The sequence below is a fragment of the Sceloporus occidentalis genome, unplaced genomic scaffold (genome assembly GCF_023333645.1).
Source record: "Sceloporus occidentalis isolate IW3139 unplaced genomic scaffold, rSceOcc1.0.p SCAF_3, whole genome shotgun sequence".
NCBI classification, from domain to species: Eukaryota; Metazoa; Chordata; class Lepidosauria; order Squamata; family Phrynosomatidae; genus Sceloporus; species Sceloporus occidentalis.
The window spans coordinates 132,452,984-132,469,409 of record NW_028316983.1 but is presented as its reverse complement, the minus strand read 5'-3'; the positions used below and the strand labels follow the sequence as shown (position 1 = coordinate 132,469,409).

Sequence of the window (16,426 nt, the reverse complement as noted above, 5' to 3'; positions counted from 1 at the left end):
TGCTCTAGCACAGGGCACTCTTCAGGTTCCCCCCCCCCCACGCCAAGAAAGGATTCAAGTTAAGAGCTCAACCCAACCGAGTATTAAATAAGTGCACCTGCATTATCGAAGCAAATAATTCCAGAAGGGATTCCTGTTGCTGTGGATACAAAAGGAAAAGAACAGCTCAAAGATAATTGTAAAAGCAGGAGGGATTAGAGTATCTAGGGAAATAAGTAAAAGGTATTGGGTTTCATTGCCCGGTTTTAGAGGGCAGTTACAAAAGGAGGCCTCAACATCCTTGGCTTTCAAATAAAAAGGGTCATGTTGCCAATTTATTTGGCACACTATAAAGGAAGCACAAGAAACTTTTTTTAAAAATCAATGTTTTAGATGGCTTTCACCCTGGCAAAATATTTGGTAGATTTATTTATTCTTCTGGAGGAAATCAGCTTTTTAAAACAAAAAGATGAACAAATTACAAAAATAGCCACTTTCCCAGCACTATTCAAAACTATCGCTTTTTGTGGGTTTTTTGGGCTATGCCACCACATTCTAGAAGAGCTTATTCCTGACGTTTCACCAGCATCTGTGGCTGGCATCTTCAGAGAATGCTGGCATGGAAGAGAGTTGGGTATATATAAACTGTGTGACCCTGGGTAGGGAGGAGTGATCTCCATGTTAATCTGTATATTGTTCTATTGATGGCAAGGTCTCAGGGTGGGAGGATATGCAAAGAGGATTAGTGTCTGCTTAATGATCACTGTCTGCTGGGAAAGGCCCTGACCCTGGATGGTTTCTCATTTGCATTTGCTGAATCCTGATTCTGCTATTTTTCAGGACAGGTAGCCAAACTTCGTTCACTTTAAGGGTTTCTTCTTTCCTGTTGAAGTTGTCCAGGTGTTTATGGATTTCAATTGCTTCCCTGTGCATTCTGACCAGATAGTTGTTGGTGTGGTCCAGAATTTCAGTGTTTTCAAACTGCATTTTTCAAAACTGGTTTTAATAAACCAGAAAATTTGAGTGTGTTTACACTAACTCATATTGCTTAACAATAAGAAACAAATATACTACTACAAAGTTTGAAGACACAAAATGTGCTGAAGTTAAGCAGGTATGAGCCTAGTCAATACCTCAATGGGAACTTGCTGGGGCATCCCCTGTAAGCGCCTGTAAACGCAGGTCATAAGCATGGGAAATGCTATAAAAGGTCTGTAGATCTTCAGCCTAAGTGTCTACTGTTATTGTCATGCCATTGTCTGGTGCCGAAATATTAGTGCCAAGGCATGCATAATATATTTTGCACACTGGGGCCTGGAAACAGGCATAGATGACATTTGCACTTAGAAGCTAAGAACATCCAGGGTGTTTTTGTACCCATGGAAGTCTTCACACACTGCACTTTGTGTGTTTGCATGCATATTATTGGTTCTGATCAAATGCATATGCAGAGTAATAGGCTTCTCTTTCATATGGGGCAGAGCACATACTGATTATGGGGCATATGGGGCAGATCACATATTACATTATAACTGAGGGATGGTTATAGGAATGACAGCCAACTCTCCTCTCGTATCTTTTTGGACTGCAGTTTCCATAATTTCATCATTGGCTATACAGGCCAGGGCTAATGGGAGTTGGAAGCCAAACCAACTAAATGGCTAAAGTTGCCTGCTCCTGCTCCTGGTTACCAGGAACTGTTCCATTCTGTTGAAGTGAATGGGAATGCACAATGAGAATATGTGAGTATACTAAAAATAAACAAAAAACGTAACAAATTTAAAATTTAAAGATTTGATATATGCCATGAAAGGTTAAACATTTAAGGTATATCCAGAAATAGTACATGATGTTGAGGTGCGTATCTATACCAAAGTATTATTCTTTGTTAAATGACTGCCATAAACAATGCTGCGAGGCACTATCTTTCTTCACTGGCTATGTCTTCCATTTGTCACAAACACCAGCCATTGTAATTGTGATTTCACAACAAGGCAAGATAGAACATGCCCTATTTGTCTCTGTCTTAGCATTGATCTTCTCCATTTGCTCTAAATGATGCAAGGAGACAATGTCTGAACGATTTTGCTTCAGTAATGCTAAGCACATGACAAACCACTGCATTGTTTTGCTTTGGTATTATTTTTTTTCACCGTGGAAAAAAAGCAACGGAAAAGGGCACATATTTCAGCCAACTCATGTGGCAAACGGCAGATAGCATAAAACAATAACAATTACTAAAACATTCATTACATGTTAGCCCTGTGATCAGCAAGTAAGCACTAACTATTTAATTAGACAACTAATTAGTGGCAGGCAACAAGGAAGGCTCCTGACATTCTCAGACAAATGTAAAGATAAAAAGCCTAATTAAACAGCAAGCATTATGCTAGCTACTGCCAAACAAGACAGCTGTGCAGGATATTGTGTAATACTGGGCTACCCGATAACAGGACTTGTAGCTGTTCTTTCACAAGTAGGGCTTTAGAAGCATGCAATTTTTAAGCCATTTTAGGCTGCTAAACAGGCCCAAAGGAAGGAAAAGAGAAAAACCATTAATTTCTTTCTAACTTCAGAAAACCAGGCTTTAAAAGAAATATAACCATGTAGGGAAAACGCTGTCCACTGTGAGTGGTGCTGGCCCATTTAAATAGCCATGTTCTCTTAGAGTAAACTGAGAAGTTTACTCTGAGGGGCTAACCCTTTCCTGGTCACTATTTACAAGCAATAGCTCAGTGATTACTCCAGCTTCTCAGAGCTATGAGAAAGTTCAGAGGTACAGTGTCTGTGCCAGTGTTGATTCATTTGTAAGGAACTTAATGAAAGCCGACTATTCTTTCTGTTATGTTTGTGTTTATTTATTAATATTGTGATTGTGCATAAAGTGAGGCAGGATACGCCAATCAGATCTCCAGAGGGAAATCTGTGAATGCTGTTCGTCTACTGCTAGGCTGTACAGACCGGCGTTATACACCAGCCTTGGGGCAGAGTGGGGGTGTAGCATCCACACGACACACACCCCGATGCTGCCCTGATGCCGCCATCATGCCTTGTGCCTGAACACATGGCAGGTGGTGTCACGGAGCCCCTTTGGTGCTGCGTCCAGATGACGCAGTGCCAAAAGGAGCCCCAGAAAGTGTCGCCATAGTGGCAAGGGCACCCTTTCCATGGTGCAAAAAGAAGCCACTTTTTGTGGCTCCTTTTTGTGTTGCGGAAATGTCAGATTGGGGCTGCGGCATGTAGTTGCTGTGGCCCTGATTAGACAAAGAAAGAGATGGCTGCAGGCCACCCCATAGGGGTGGTCTGTTCAGCCCCTGGGTTCCCAAATGTTATCTCTCTATGACCAAGAGTACATCAGGCCCTAGTTACATCACCCTAAACATAGGATGGGAGATAAATCCCCCTTTCTCCTTCTCTCATTTGAAATTCCCACAGTGGTCCTGTATCAAGAAGCAGTCTTCTAAGAACTTTGAGGGGAAAGTTGCTCTCATTCACTCAGAATTTGATGCCCGTTTTTGCACAGTGTAGGGAAGTGTCTAGGGTTTCAACTGGTCAGGACTCTTTGACCTTATCAAATGGCATCCTAGTTGCAATAGTTTTTGTTGTTATGCTAAATGGTAGGCTAATTTAATAGTCTCTACAAAACCATCTAGCCAGTCTCCCTGAAGATACCAGAGGTGGAGTAAGATGATGATTTTCTCCAGTAGAGCTTTTCTGATTTGTATGATCTAGTCTTTGTGCCAAATACATCCTCTCCCCCCCCCCCCCCGCCCAGTAGTACAAATGGTCCATTTGCCTCATCTCTCTTAGAACTGAATAGGCATTCTTCATTAAGTAGGAGAACTTCTTTTCCTGACCTTATATTTTCTAACCATCCTGCAGACCTGCAGTCCTAAGCCAAATGTCTTGTTTTAGTGTCACAGAACCTGACATTACTTTCACAATACAATTGTCTCTGTGACTAGATGCTCTGATTTGTTGCGCTGTCAGTCTATGCACCTTCTGCTGGAACAAAACATTGCTTTGATCACCTGGGAGATAGGCAATGAATGACAGCATTTTCTCTGAAAGAACGTCTGGTAATTTGCCACTCTGATCGCCAAACCTGATGAGCAATGGAAGCATTTCTCCAATAAATCTAAGAAATGGTCTTCTCTATCTGGAAGTGCAGAATGTGATCTTCTATCATCCTTTCATTGTGAAACTTCAACAATTTTAGGATTTGGTGCAGGAAAAGTCCATTCTTTCTGGCTGCACCTTGTAGAAGCTTTCTTATCTTCTATATGTTGGCAGTACTGAAGATGTCTTTGTCCAAGACTGCTTCACCAAGGCTGGTAGCATGGGTAGGAGAAGGAGCATAACCCATCTGAAAAGCAGAATCCTGCAACAGAATCTCTGAATCAGCATTAGATGATTCAGCAGACTGGATGAGAAAACCAGCTGAGGCTTGTGGGGCTGGATGGACTTTGCTTGAGAAAGTTTCCTTGAGGGTTGCTTGGACCATAAACCATGAGAGGGAAGCTAACTATAGGTTCCCTTTTAAACTGTAGACTTCTGTAAGGCTTTTAGATCTGTTCTCTTATTTTGCAGTAGAAGAAGTTGGGCTGGAGGTTTGCTAGAAAAGGGGTTGGGAGCAGCAACATCACTAATGGAATTCCCTTGAGCCACCATCTGTGCTGAAAATTCAGACGCTTTGAACCGCTGAACAAAATAGTCCACACTGGCAGAAGAAGACTCTGAGCCCAGAAAGGCTGGAGCATGATCAAACACAGATGAAAGCAACACTACTATAGCTGTGTTTGTCTGAGCAAGGTTGGTATGAACCCAATGGCATGCTGGCACTTGGCTCTGAAGCACTATACCGATCCATGGGGGTGATGGGAAGGGGCAATTGAGTAGATGGCAAAAAAAGCTATTGAGTAGATGGCCCTACCTCCACCAACATTTCCACTTTCTATTGCAAAAGCAGTGCTTCTCTTGATGTCATCGTCATCATCATCACAAGGAAGCTCAGGAAGTGTAGCAGAAGTCAGCCTAAAATGTGGCTGCTCAAAATGATATTTGGTAAGAAGTTAAAAACTGTGTGTGGCTGCCTTTGATTTAGGATGGCAGCCATGAGAGTGCACTGAAACAGGTAGTCAAAAATGGTGGCCAAGCCTGTTGAAAACTAAGAGACAGGTGGTAGGAAGAATGGGAGGGTGAAAAATGGCAAGAAAATGACTTTTGACACCTATCCCTTTTAGTTAAACCTATAGTCAAGGTTTCTTATGTTGCATTTGTGCTAAAATTAATCTTGCCTTACATGGGAAAATTGGTTCTCATTCACACTGTCAGCCATTTTGTCTTCACTTGCACTGTCAAAGGTCCAACAATAAGAAAGGCATCAGCTCCCTAGGATTACATTATTGGCATAATAGCAGTTTTCCATGTTTCTGCCCAAATAGGCTCTTCCAACAGTTCTTGTTTGCACAGAAGACTGCATGGTGCAATCAGAATCTAAGGTAGACAGTGAATGCTCCAGGAAGAATTAAGAACCATTTTCTTTTCCATTTGTAGGAACTTATGAATCATTCCCAGAAGCACCATGTATAGATGCAAGGGGAAGAAAGAACAGTAGAAACAATTTTTAGAAAAGGAAGCTAAAGTCAAGAATACTGAAACAGAAAGCTGGAAGGACAAACAAGACACAGAACAAAGAATATACTCAAAAAGAGGTCTGGTGCCAGCATTGCTAGTTTTTGCACTACACCCATTGTGCCTTCTGTGCCGATCTTTCTTGTGGAGCAAAAGTGATCACTATAGCTGCAACATTCCCTACTCTTATCTTGGCAAAAAGATTTTTTTCAACTTTCCTACATTGTCAGTATACAAACATTGTCAATAAAGTAAGCAAAACCAATGGAATACATAGTACTAAATACACCTATGACCCTGATATATAAAGTCATAGGTATATTCAGGAATATATATTTATATAGTAAAATAGTTGTAAAACATTAAACAAAACATAAACCATACAACCATGCAAAAACACCCTTAACTCCTGACCTTCATGAATAGTACTGTAAAGCTTACATAACAAATGTGCCAAGGATACACAAAGCTTAGCTTTTTCTTCTGACATATTTCAAAAGCAGATTTCCTCCTTGATTTTATTCATAATTGTACAGCTCTTATTTGGTATTATAATACTATTTGGTGTTTTTAGTAGCTTTATGTTGACCTTTAGCAAAAAATACATAGGAAAATCTACACACATGGAAAGCTATATTTGACAACAGGCTCTAGCTTAAAAATGATCTTTTTAAAAAGCTGAATAATCAGGGAGAGTGTTAGATACAAAAAGGGGGTAAACTTTAAATCCTTAAACCCCCTCCGCTTCTAAATTACTAATGTGGGCGATTGTTCATTCACATTTAGGGGCTCACTCATGTACAATAAATACATTTATTCAAAACAGTTGAAAATGACAAAGCAGTGATATACAATAAATGCCAATCAAAATAACAAAATAAAAGTTAAAGAAGCATTTAGTATGCAAGGATACAATGATATCAGGCTCTCAATTCCCAAAACTAACCTCACTCATAATACTACAAAGAATCTCTTTACAACTTCAGTTGATGAACTGATAAGTTTTAACATTGCACATTATTTTTAGCAAGACCAAAAAAACGAGTACCAAAAATAGCATAAATTATTCTTGTTTTTCATTGCTTCTTCTTACTTCAGGTTTACAAGTAAGTATTTCTGGTAAGATCTTGGTCTATATCCATTTTAAGCCTTCCCAAGTTAACTAGCATTCTTCTATTCCCCAGTATGACCCCGTTAACAGGAGTTACAATTAATTGTGTACATTTTAATTGTCACTCACAAACAGGCAAAGCAGTAAAGGTACAAATGGTCCATTTGCCCACTTCTATTTGTTAAGCTATCATGTAACTCAAGGCATCAGGTATTTCACATGAAACCTCCAAGAGTTTGGTACATTCCAGCCACATGTATAGAAACTACTCTGTCAAAGCACATTGCCTCTAAATCAAAAAGGATACCTCTTTACAAAAAATAGTGTGGCTTCACAGAGTATGAATGCCAATGCCATAACTTCCCCCCCCACACTTTCCTTCATTTGAGCTGAGCAGACTTAGAAAATGGAGAAAACCACAACATCGTATTGAGAATCTTTTAGATGTATTATTGACTTCCCACACCATATTAGACCCAATGTCTCTCATATTTCTCTTCTAATAAACAAGCTTTTTTTAAATGGACTTCTAAGCACCATGTTCTATCAAAAATCCACTGATCACTACACACACTTACATGCCTCCAGTTTCCACCGATGGGACACTACCAAATCTATTTTTTACAAGCCTTCCGGTACAACTGCATCTGCTCAGACCCATAGGAAATATAAAAACTCTTGGATTTACAAACAACATTTCTCAAACTACAATGTCCACCCAAAGAAGTGAAGAAAAAACCCAACAGGACAAGATTAATACCCAGGAACTATCCACTACAAGACAGATCAAAACTACAAAATGACAGAATACCTCTAGTAGTTACCTAGTAGTGGTCGCCAGCTGAGACCACTCAAATACATAATCAATGAGCGACAAGAAATTCTGATGAATAACAAAATCATCTCAGAAGCACAGGGCGGCAGGCCTTTATCAGCCTGCAAACAGCATCCAAATCTTAAAGAACTATTCACTTACAGGTAATACAGGGACAAGAACTTGCCGCAAACCTAGATGCCAACTCCGTCCCCACCATCTATGCTGGGAGCAATATTATAGGGTTAATAATAATCATCCACAACATGAGAAGTTCATTTAATTGTTTTTCCTCCAGTTTGATATATACTATGCTATTCCAGCAATGCCCCTCTATAATCTACAACGGACAAACCAGACAGTCCCTATACAAGAGAGTAAATGTACATTAGTCTGACATTAGAAATGGCAGTACAGTCAGCCCTCCATATCTATGGATTCTTGAGAGATTTTGGCAGTGCCATGTTGCCACTGTCACAAATTGGTGGCAATAGTGGGATAAAAAAAGACCCATTGTGCTGCCATCCAAGAGAAGTAGTTGGGTGGATGGGTCTCATCTTCACACATGGGTTTGGGATATAAGAAAGGCCACAACTTTTATTTGATTACAGCTATAGAAGGCTTGGCCTGTATAGGATCAAATCCACATATTGGCCAACCTGCCTGTCATCAGTTAACTGAACCCAGCCCTCATGTTGGGTGTCGCTAAAGTGATGGAAATGGGATGTCACATGGGTGAAAGCCTCTGTGTGGATCCCCCTCCCCATCTGGGTGTGAGGCTGGGTCTCACACCCCTGAGCTAGGTGTGGCCCACATCACCCTCACCCCAAGGCCCCTTAAGCCCTCCCCCCACCAGCAAGACAAACATGGAGACTGCATTTGCTCTCAAACTCTATCCAGTCCCATGACAAACTGTCTCCCAAAGTTGGGACAAGTATAAATAAACTGTAGCATTTAGCCACAAAGGGAGGGAGGGTGAGATGAGGTTCAAAGCGAGACTGAGACTCGGCCACACAGGAAGCTACTATGCACCTCACTGGCAGCCCTGAGTGAAAATTTTGCCCTCTCCAGCAAGTCCTACTTCTGTGCCAAGACTGACTGGCTGTTCATTCCCATGTGCAAACTGTGCAGGGCTGCTGGAAAAAGACGTTAGTAGTGGGAGAAAATGGTGCTGAGTCTCTGCTCCCCCTCTCCACCATGTATTGCATGTATTCCAGGTAAGTCTGGGGCCATTTCTTGGCACAATAAAAATGATCATGACTTTTAGAACTAGTAGGTGTAGGTAATGGAACTGTAACAAATTATATGATACTATCTATCATGTATCTACCTTAAAATTAACTACCTTAAAATTACTTAGGACAGTGTCTTAGATTGTACAGTGGGTCCTTGGTATTTACAGGGATTTGGTTCCAGGACCCCTCGTGGATAACAAAATCTGTGGTACAATATCACAGTAAGATGGTGTGCCTTGTATAAAATGGCAAAATCTAGGTCTGCTTTCTGAAATGTATATATTTTAAAGATATTTTCAAACCATGGATGCCTGAATCTATGGATAAAAAATCTGTGGATATGGAGGGCTGGCTGTATATCAATTAATGGGCATTTATTTATATCGTAATGTTGTAACTGTAACTCTGAATTATATTCCAGATGTTTCAAATGAAGGTGCAAAAACTGATTATATATTTCATAACGTTTTGCAATTTGACAACTCCTACTAATAGACAATGGTTGTTAGGTTTTTAAAAATGAACATGCGGATAAACTAATAGACATGATACATGGTAAGAATGTCATAAACAAAACTGATTTTTATTTTAAGTGGAAAAACTTTTATTGTATTTTGGAAGTATCATGTTGATACACTGATTAGACAGATTCAATATTCAAACATTACTGAAAATATAAAAAAATTGAATGGTCAATGAGAATGTCATTGATAGAATACTAATAAAGCAAAAACAACTCAAGAGTACCAGAGCAAAGAAGTATTTAGGCCAGGCCTATCTTCCCATTCCAGTTATTTTGGCTAGAAAGGGCAAGCTAAAACCTCCTAACAGTTTTTAGTTTTCTAGCTCAGTGGTTCTCATCACAGAACCACACAGTTCTCAACACAGAACAACACAGCTAGGTGAGACACAGAGGTATTATTTCTATTTGTTTGTGTTTATTCTGAACAACTCTGGATTTTTATGTCCTTAAAACTCATTAATAAATGATAATAATAAGACATGTGAACATTACAGATTCGCTGACAGAGTGACTGGTAAAGTGCAGCACCACTGCTACACCTGGTAACTCTAGCAAAATTTCCTTTCCATTCACTTCAGACAAAGAGAACCACCTATACAAGGCAAGGAAAAGCAGGTCTTCTCTACTCTTTGATCAATGCCTGAGGCTACCTTTCAGGTGGCCCTCCTAGCAGATGGTTCTGCAAGAAGGGATATGTTGTCCACCCTGCTGGTACTTTTTGTAGAGGATAGAAGTGTACTTGAAGCATATTAGCTTCACATAGGCGGGATACATACCGCCATTTAGTACGTCTTCTATACGTACTAGGGTTAGGAAGGGGCGGTGCTTCCGCACCCCCCTAACCCTAGTACGTATAGAATACGTACAAGATGGCGGCGCCCCTTCCACATGGGCGCCGCCATCTTTACGTACTGGACGCACAGCGTCCAGACGTGTCGCGCCGCTTGTGACGTAGCGAGCGCGCCCCTGGCGCCTCGCTACGTCGCAAACGCGACGAAAAAAGAAGCTCCATTTTGGAGCTTCTTTTTCGGTCCGCGCGGGAGTCGGGCCGTGTGAAGGCTCCGGCTCCCCCGCGGACCTACTGGCGGCGGCGGCAGAGCGGCGCAAAGTGGCGGTATGTACCCCGCCATAGAGTGGAGTCAACCCGAGTTGCCCCAACATTGGAGTAAACTGGTAGAGGTCAGGATTTTTGTACCAGCACCAGTATGCCCATGGAGCTTTTGGTCAGGGAAGCATCTACAAGTTAATACAGGTATGGAATAAAGTACAGCAGACTTAAAGAATAATAAATTCCCCCAATTAAAATGAATGATACAAAAGAGAAAAACATACCAAAAAATCAGTGTTTCCAAGAAGGAGATGGCAACATTTGATGCACCAACAACTACAATTCTAGCATTCACAGACACCTTTGGCTCTAAGGACAACTTCCGATTAAAGTGGTTCAAAGCATACTTTAACTGTAAAAGGAATAAAAAACAAAAAGGCAGCCATCAAAATGTTGAAAATCCTTCAACAGCTTTCTAACAGCTTTACAGAAGTACACACAGACATTGAAATGCTCTCAATCACACATAAAACATCAACTCATGAAGAAATTGAGCATATTCTACTATTTATGGGGGGGGGGGGGGAGGGAGAGCACAATCCCTTTTGCTGTTGAAGACATCATTTCCTCACATGTAATCTACTGGGAACCAATGTGGTATAGTGGTTTGAGTGTTGTACTAGGAGTCTAGGAGACCAGGGTTCGAATCTCTCCATCATCAATACACCAATAAAACTTGGCTCTCTTCAGTGTCATCAATATACCAACAGTAATTAGTTGGTAACTAAAGGCAACCAAATCCCTTCTGATCTTGGAAGCAAAGCAAGGTGAGTCCTGGTTAGTCATCGGGTGGGAGACTGCCAACGACTCCCTGGTGATGTAGGCTATATTTAAGAGGAAGGAACTGGCAAATCCACTTCTGAGTATTCCTTGTCTAAGAAAACCCAGTGAAATTAATAGGGTCATCAGAAGTCAACAGGTGACTTGAAGGCACATGCATACACACCCCAAAATAATGTAAACAGAATTTAAAAAGAAAAAAAAAAAAGATTAAGAACTTTGACTAATAAATCAAAGTTTACTCTTAATACAGAGATGCTGTTATTCAGGAAGGCTAAAATGGGAATAGCAGCACTTCCTGTTTCAAATGAGGTTTCAGTTCCCATGAAACTGGTCCTTTCACGGGTCATAATTATAGCACTATGATTCCATTTTAACTGCCATGGCTTTCTATGCCAAGGATTCCTATGAAATCCTGGAATCTGTAGGTGAGGAAAGGATATGTAGAATTCTCAGCAAAAGAGCTCTTGTGTCTCATCAAAAGTACAAATCCCAGAATTCCACAAGATGCAACCATGGCAGTTAAAGTGGAATCACAATGCTATAACCATATAGAGTGAAATGGTCCTTAGACTACACTTTGGGATTATTTCTAGACCTAGTTACCATGTGGTACTTTTGGTAGGAATACTTTCACCTAGCTTGGATGACTATGCCAGCTGAACCTCTTAATGATCACATCCATATTAGTTTACTTACACATTTGACAAGGAATTGCCTTTAAATTTTTTTTGACAACTTAGATGGTCCAAAAATGGAGCAGTATAGTGTGATATCAGGATTTTACTTTCAGAGTATGTAATTTCCATCTTGTTTTATCTTCACTGGTTTATAGTTCATTTCAGCACATCAGTACCTATCTATCATCTATCTATCTATCTATCTATCTATCTATCTATCTATCTATCTAGTACCTACCTACTTAGCTCAAGGATTTAAAGTTGAAATGATGGAGAACCAGATTTGAAATACCACTTTCTTCTTTGATACAACCTTATCCTCAATATCGTCACATTTTAGTTGAAGTCATGACTGGCTGGATGTAAGACAGGTGTTTTTGTGCTATTACATTTATATTCTAGGTATGTAGAGGATAACACTGTAAGAGAATGTTCTACCACTGCTGAGGGAAATACCAATATTATACCATCTTCTATAGCAATTCTGTAAAGTGTAAATATCACATGGTGTACATATATCAAAATATTTTTTCAGATACATGTGCAAGCATGTGTGATTGCCATATTTTGCAGTGAGAAATACTGGCAGCATTACTACTGGTCACAATAGTGCTAGTATATAGAGATGCCCAACACTTGTAGAAGAACAGAAAGCAGGTTCTGTGAACAAGATTTAGCTTCTGAATCACTTCACAGACTTCTCTAAAGTGTTCTTGCACAACAGAATCTAAGCAGACGAAGTGCATTCCTGCAGACAGAAATATGGACAAATAACATGGGTACATTGCTTATGAATTCTTCCTTTTTCCAACCTATAGATTTATAATCTTCCTTTGATCATATTTTGCAGTGCAACCATGACATCCAGTGGCCAATGCCAGTTAAAATTGCACTGAATTAAGTGGCATCCCTACAAATATTCCAGAAAATGTTTCCCAACATTTTTCAATTACTGTCTACCTAGTCATATCTCTATTACACTTCATATAAATAAAGAAAGGAGTATTTTTGCACCTTCAAGACTAACTCATTTATTTCAGCATAAGCTTTCATGGTCTACCACCTTTTTTCTTATTTGTATGGAGTGCAGCCTCAGTAAGCAAACATTCATATACAAGAAGGGTGGGTGGGATGGGGGGACGTAAAATGTAACAGTAATGGAAAATGTGCCAACATGGCAATGCGGTCACAAATACAGGTCTTAATGGCAGTGGCTAAAAACTTTAAAAAAGACATTGGTGGGTGACAAGTACATCCTAATTTAGATAAGAAGACAAACACATGTCTGGTAGAGAAGTCTTTGTCTAAGCCCAGTGAAAAGCAAATTAACATATATATTTAGCTGGACATGGATACGCAAATTACAGTTAGAAAAAATATGTTCAAATACTACCATAAAACATGCTAAAATTGTTCGACAGAATCATATTTCAATACTACCATTCTTATCTGACAAGAGTTCCAGGCTAAAGAAGAGATAAAACTTAATACACATCTACTGGGAAATTCTCCCACGTTAACTGCACTGAAAACACTAACAAGAAAACACTAACAGTGGCCAAAAGAAAGAAAAGAAATAATGGGTGACAGATAAAACACTTCATGCAATAAAAGAAAGAAGAAAAACAGATGCAAAGGGAGACAGGAACAAAACTAGAAGTGTGAACACAACTGTGCAACATCTGACGTGCAGGGATAAGGAGAATTAATACAATGACAAATGTAGAAAATAGAAGACAACATTAAAAAGGGGAAAACAAGAGACCTCTATAAAAAAAAATCCAAGAAATTAAAGCCAAGTTCAAACCAAGGGCGGGGATGCTCTATGGAGAAAAACAGCACGTAATACAAGAACAAGAAGAAATAAAAAGATGTTGGAGGCAATACACAGAAAAGTTATACAAAAGAGATGAGGGAATGAATGAGATTTGGAATGAGGAGCCATAAGAAGATGAACCCCAAATTCTAAGAAGTGAAGTGGAATCTGCAATAAAGCAAATGGGAAAAAATAAATCACCGGGAACAGATGATATCCCAATTGAACTGCTACAATGACCACAGACAGATGCAACTGTAGTGCTAACTAAAATATGTCAACAAATATGGAAAACAAAGAGGTGGCCAACAGACTGGAAATGCCCGATATACATACCAATCCACAAGAAAGAAGATACAATAGGCTTCAGCAACTATAGGACAATAGCACTAATCTCACATGCAAGCAAAATAATGCTCAAAATTCTGCAGCACAGACTCTAACCATACATGGAGAGAGAAATTCCAGAGGTGCAAACAAGAGTCAGAAAAGGAGGGGGCACTAGGGACCACATTGCAAATATGTGATGGCTAATGGAACACACCAAAGGATTCCAAAAAAAAGAATCAGCATGTGTTTCATAGAGTACAGCCAAGCATTTGATAATGAAAAGCTATGGAATGCACTCACAGACATGGGGGTGCCACTACATCTGATAGTCCTGATAAAGGATCTATACCAAGGACAAGAGCTCACAGTCAGAGCAGAATTTGGGGAAACAGAGTGGTTCCCAATAGGCAAAAGGGTTGGGCAAGGCTGCATCCTATCACCCTACGTTTTTAATTTATATGCTGAAAACATCATAAGAAAACCAGAATTAGAATCAGAAAAAGGAGGAGTTAAGATAGGAAGAAGTGACATTAACAATCTAAGATATGTGGATGACACCATAATAATAGCAGGAGACATTCAGGAATTGGAACAGTTAATAAGGAAGGTCAAAGATGAAAGTACAAAGGCAGGCCTGATGCCGAATATAAAGAAAACAAAAATAATGACCACAGAAGAAATACACAAATTCAATTTAGACAAGGAGAACATTGAAATAGTTAAAGAATTTCCATATCTAGGATCAAACATTGACTAGAATGGAGATTGCAGTCAAGAAATAATAAGAAGACCAGGGACTTTTTCACATGGCGACCTATGTGCTTCCATCCTGAAAATGGTTAAAGTGTTGGCATCCCAGAAAAGCAAGCAAATTCGCTAATGCTTATCACACATAGATCACAACAAGGGGTTAAAAGCACATTACTTAGGCAAGAAAGTAGGTCGAAAGCGAATTTGGGTTTCAGGCGGATGCAGACAAATTCCCTTGCTAGCTTGGAAATAACTTTTTTGTGCATGTTCCGAACTGTCATTTCTACAAGTGCATACACAGACATGCTCCAGAGAGAGAAGGGAAACCAGAGAGGAAAATACTCTTTGCCCCAGAAGCTGTTTCAGGGGAAGGGAGGCTGAGGTCTCCCTTTGCAAACTCCTTTAAAAACCACACACAAACACACACACCAGAGAGAAAGAGGATGGGGCTGGTCCATAAAGCTGCCTAATTTCAGCAAAGGCTGAAACTTCCAGATGCCCTCCTTTTCCAGGACATATCCTCCATTTCTCCCTCCTGTACAGGAGGAATTCCAAAATGTCCTCTCCCTCAGCCTTCTCTCACCAGCTGTTCCCTGCAGGCAGATGAGACCAGGCGCCTCTCCTTGGCACAGCAAGGAAGTATGGGAAATCTGGGAGAATCTGAGGCACTGTACAAAGTGCCAGGAAGAGGTGGTCGGGAGCTGCCTCTTGTTGCTGCGTAGCAGTGCCGGAGCAACCAATTTGCGTGTCACTGTTATGTGAAAAAAAGGGCCGCTAAAAAGCAGCTCCTTTTTGTGCCGTCGCAAATAGCTTGCGGCAACGTGAGAATGTCACTGCTGCGCGGCTCCATTTGGATGCCACACAGCAGTGATGTCATCGCTGCACGCGCCATCTATTCAGCACCACACAGCAAGGACGCCCTCGTCACGTGCGAGAGGAGAGGGGCGTGTGGGCAGGGCACCCCTCGCACGTGACGAAGGCGTCCTTCGGGGCCAGTATGTACTGGGCCTGAGACATGGTTTTCAGATGGCTGCTATTACGTGAAGAGAGCAAATTCGTGAATGAACTGGATATGAAAACATGGTATTTTTGCAAAAATGAGTGTTCCCTGATTCACCTCACTTTCTGTCTGGAGTCTGACTGGTTTCTGTAGTGTGTTTTGGAACAAAGTTGGTTTAGAAGCTGGCAATTCTGGATGATGTGCAGTTCAATACTTAGCTGCCAGGCAATAGACAGCCCCAGAGGAGCAAAACCCAGCCCAGTTGTGTGCAATAGGAGAGGCCTCCTGGTGAGAGGGGGATTTTAAAATGCAGAGTTCAGTTTTAGCAGTGGGTCTGCTAATGATGGCAAGTTGTTATTGAACAGCCTAATATATTTTATAGTGATTCTGCTTAAATGTCCAATTATTTTATGGTAAGGGTGAGTAAATATTGATTTAGGCTCCCCATTACCCCCATATTTTTTCTTAAAAAGTTGTGTGTGTGTGTATACACATGTATACACATGCATGCACATGCCATAAAGAAAAATAATACTTCACAGTTCTAACTGAATATGGATTGCGATTCTGGAAAAAAAATCTCCGTCATTAAATGGAAGCTGACACATGGCTATTAATATATCCAAAGAATACTTCTGTGAAGACATGAAACAGAATGATAGGAGA

The 16,426-nt window shown here is 40.4% G+C and overlaps 1 protein-coding gene across 3 annotated transcripts in view; it reads right to left on the bottom strand.

The window, feature by feature from the left end:
- Positions 1-16,426, bottom strand: part of CFAP61 (cilia and flagella associated protein 61) — a 115,486-nt gene that overhangs the window by 40,167 nt on the left and 58,893 nt on the right. For all 3 annotated transcript variants that reach the window (XM_089516355.1, XM_089516356.1, XM_089516357.1), the window contains one exon: positions 10,629-10,756. In XM_089516355.1, the coding sequence (XP_089372481.1) occupies positions 10,629-10,756 (128 nt within the window). The remainder of the gene's footprint in view (positions 1-10,628; positions 10,757-16,426) is intronic.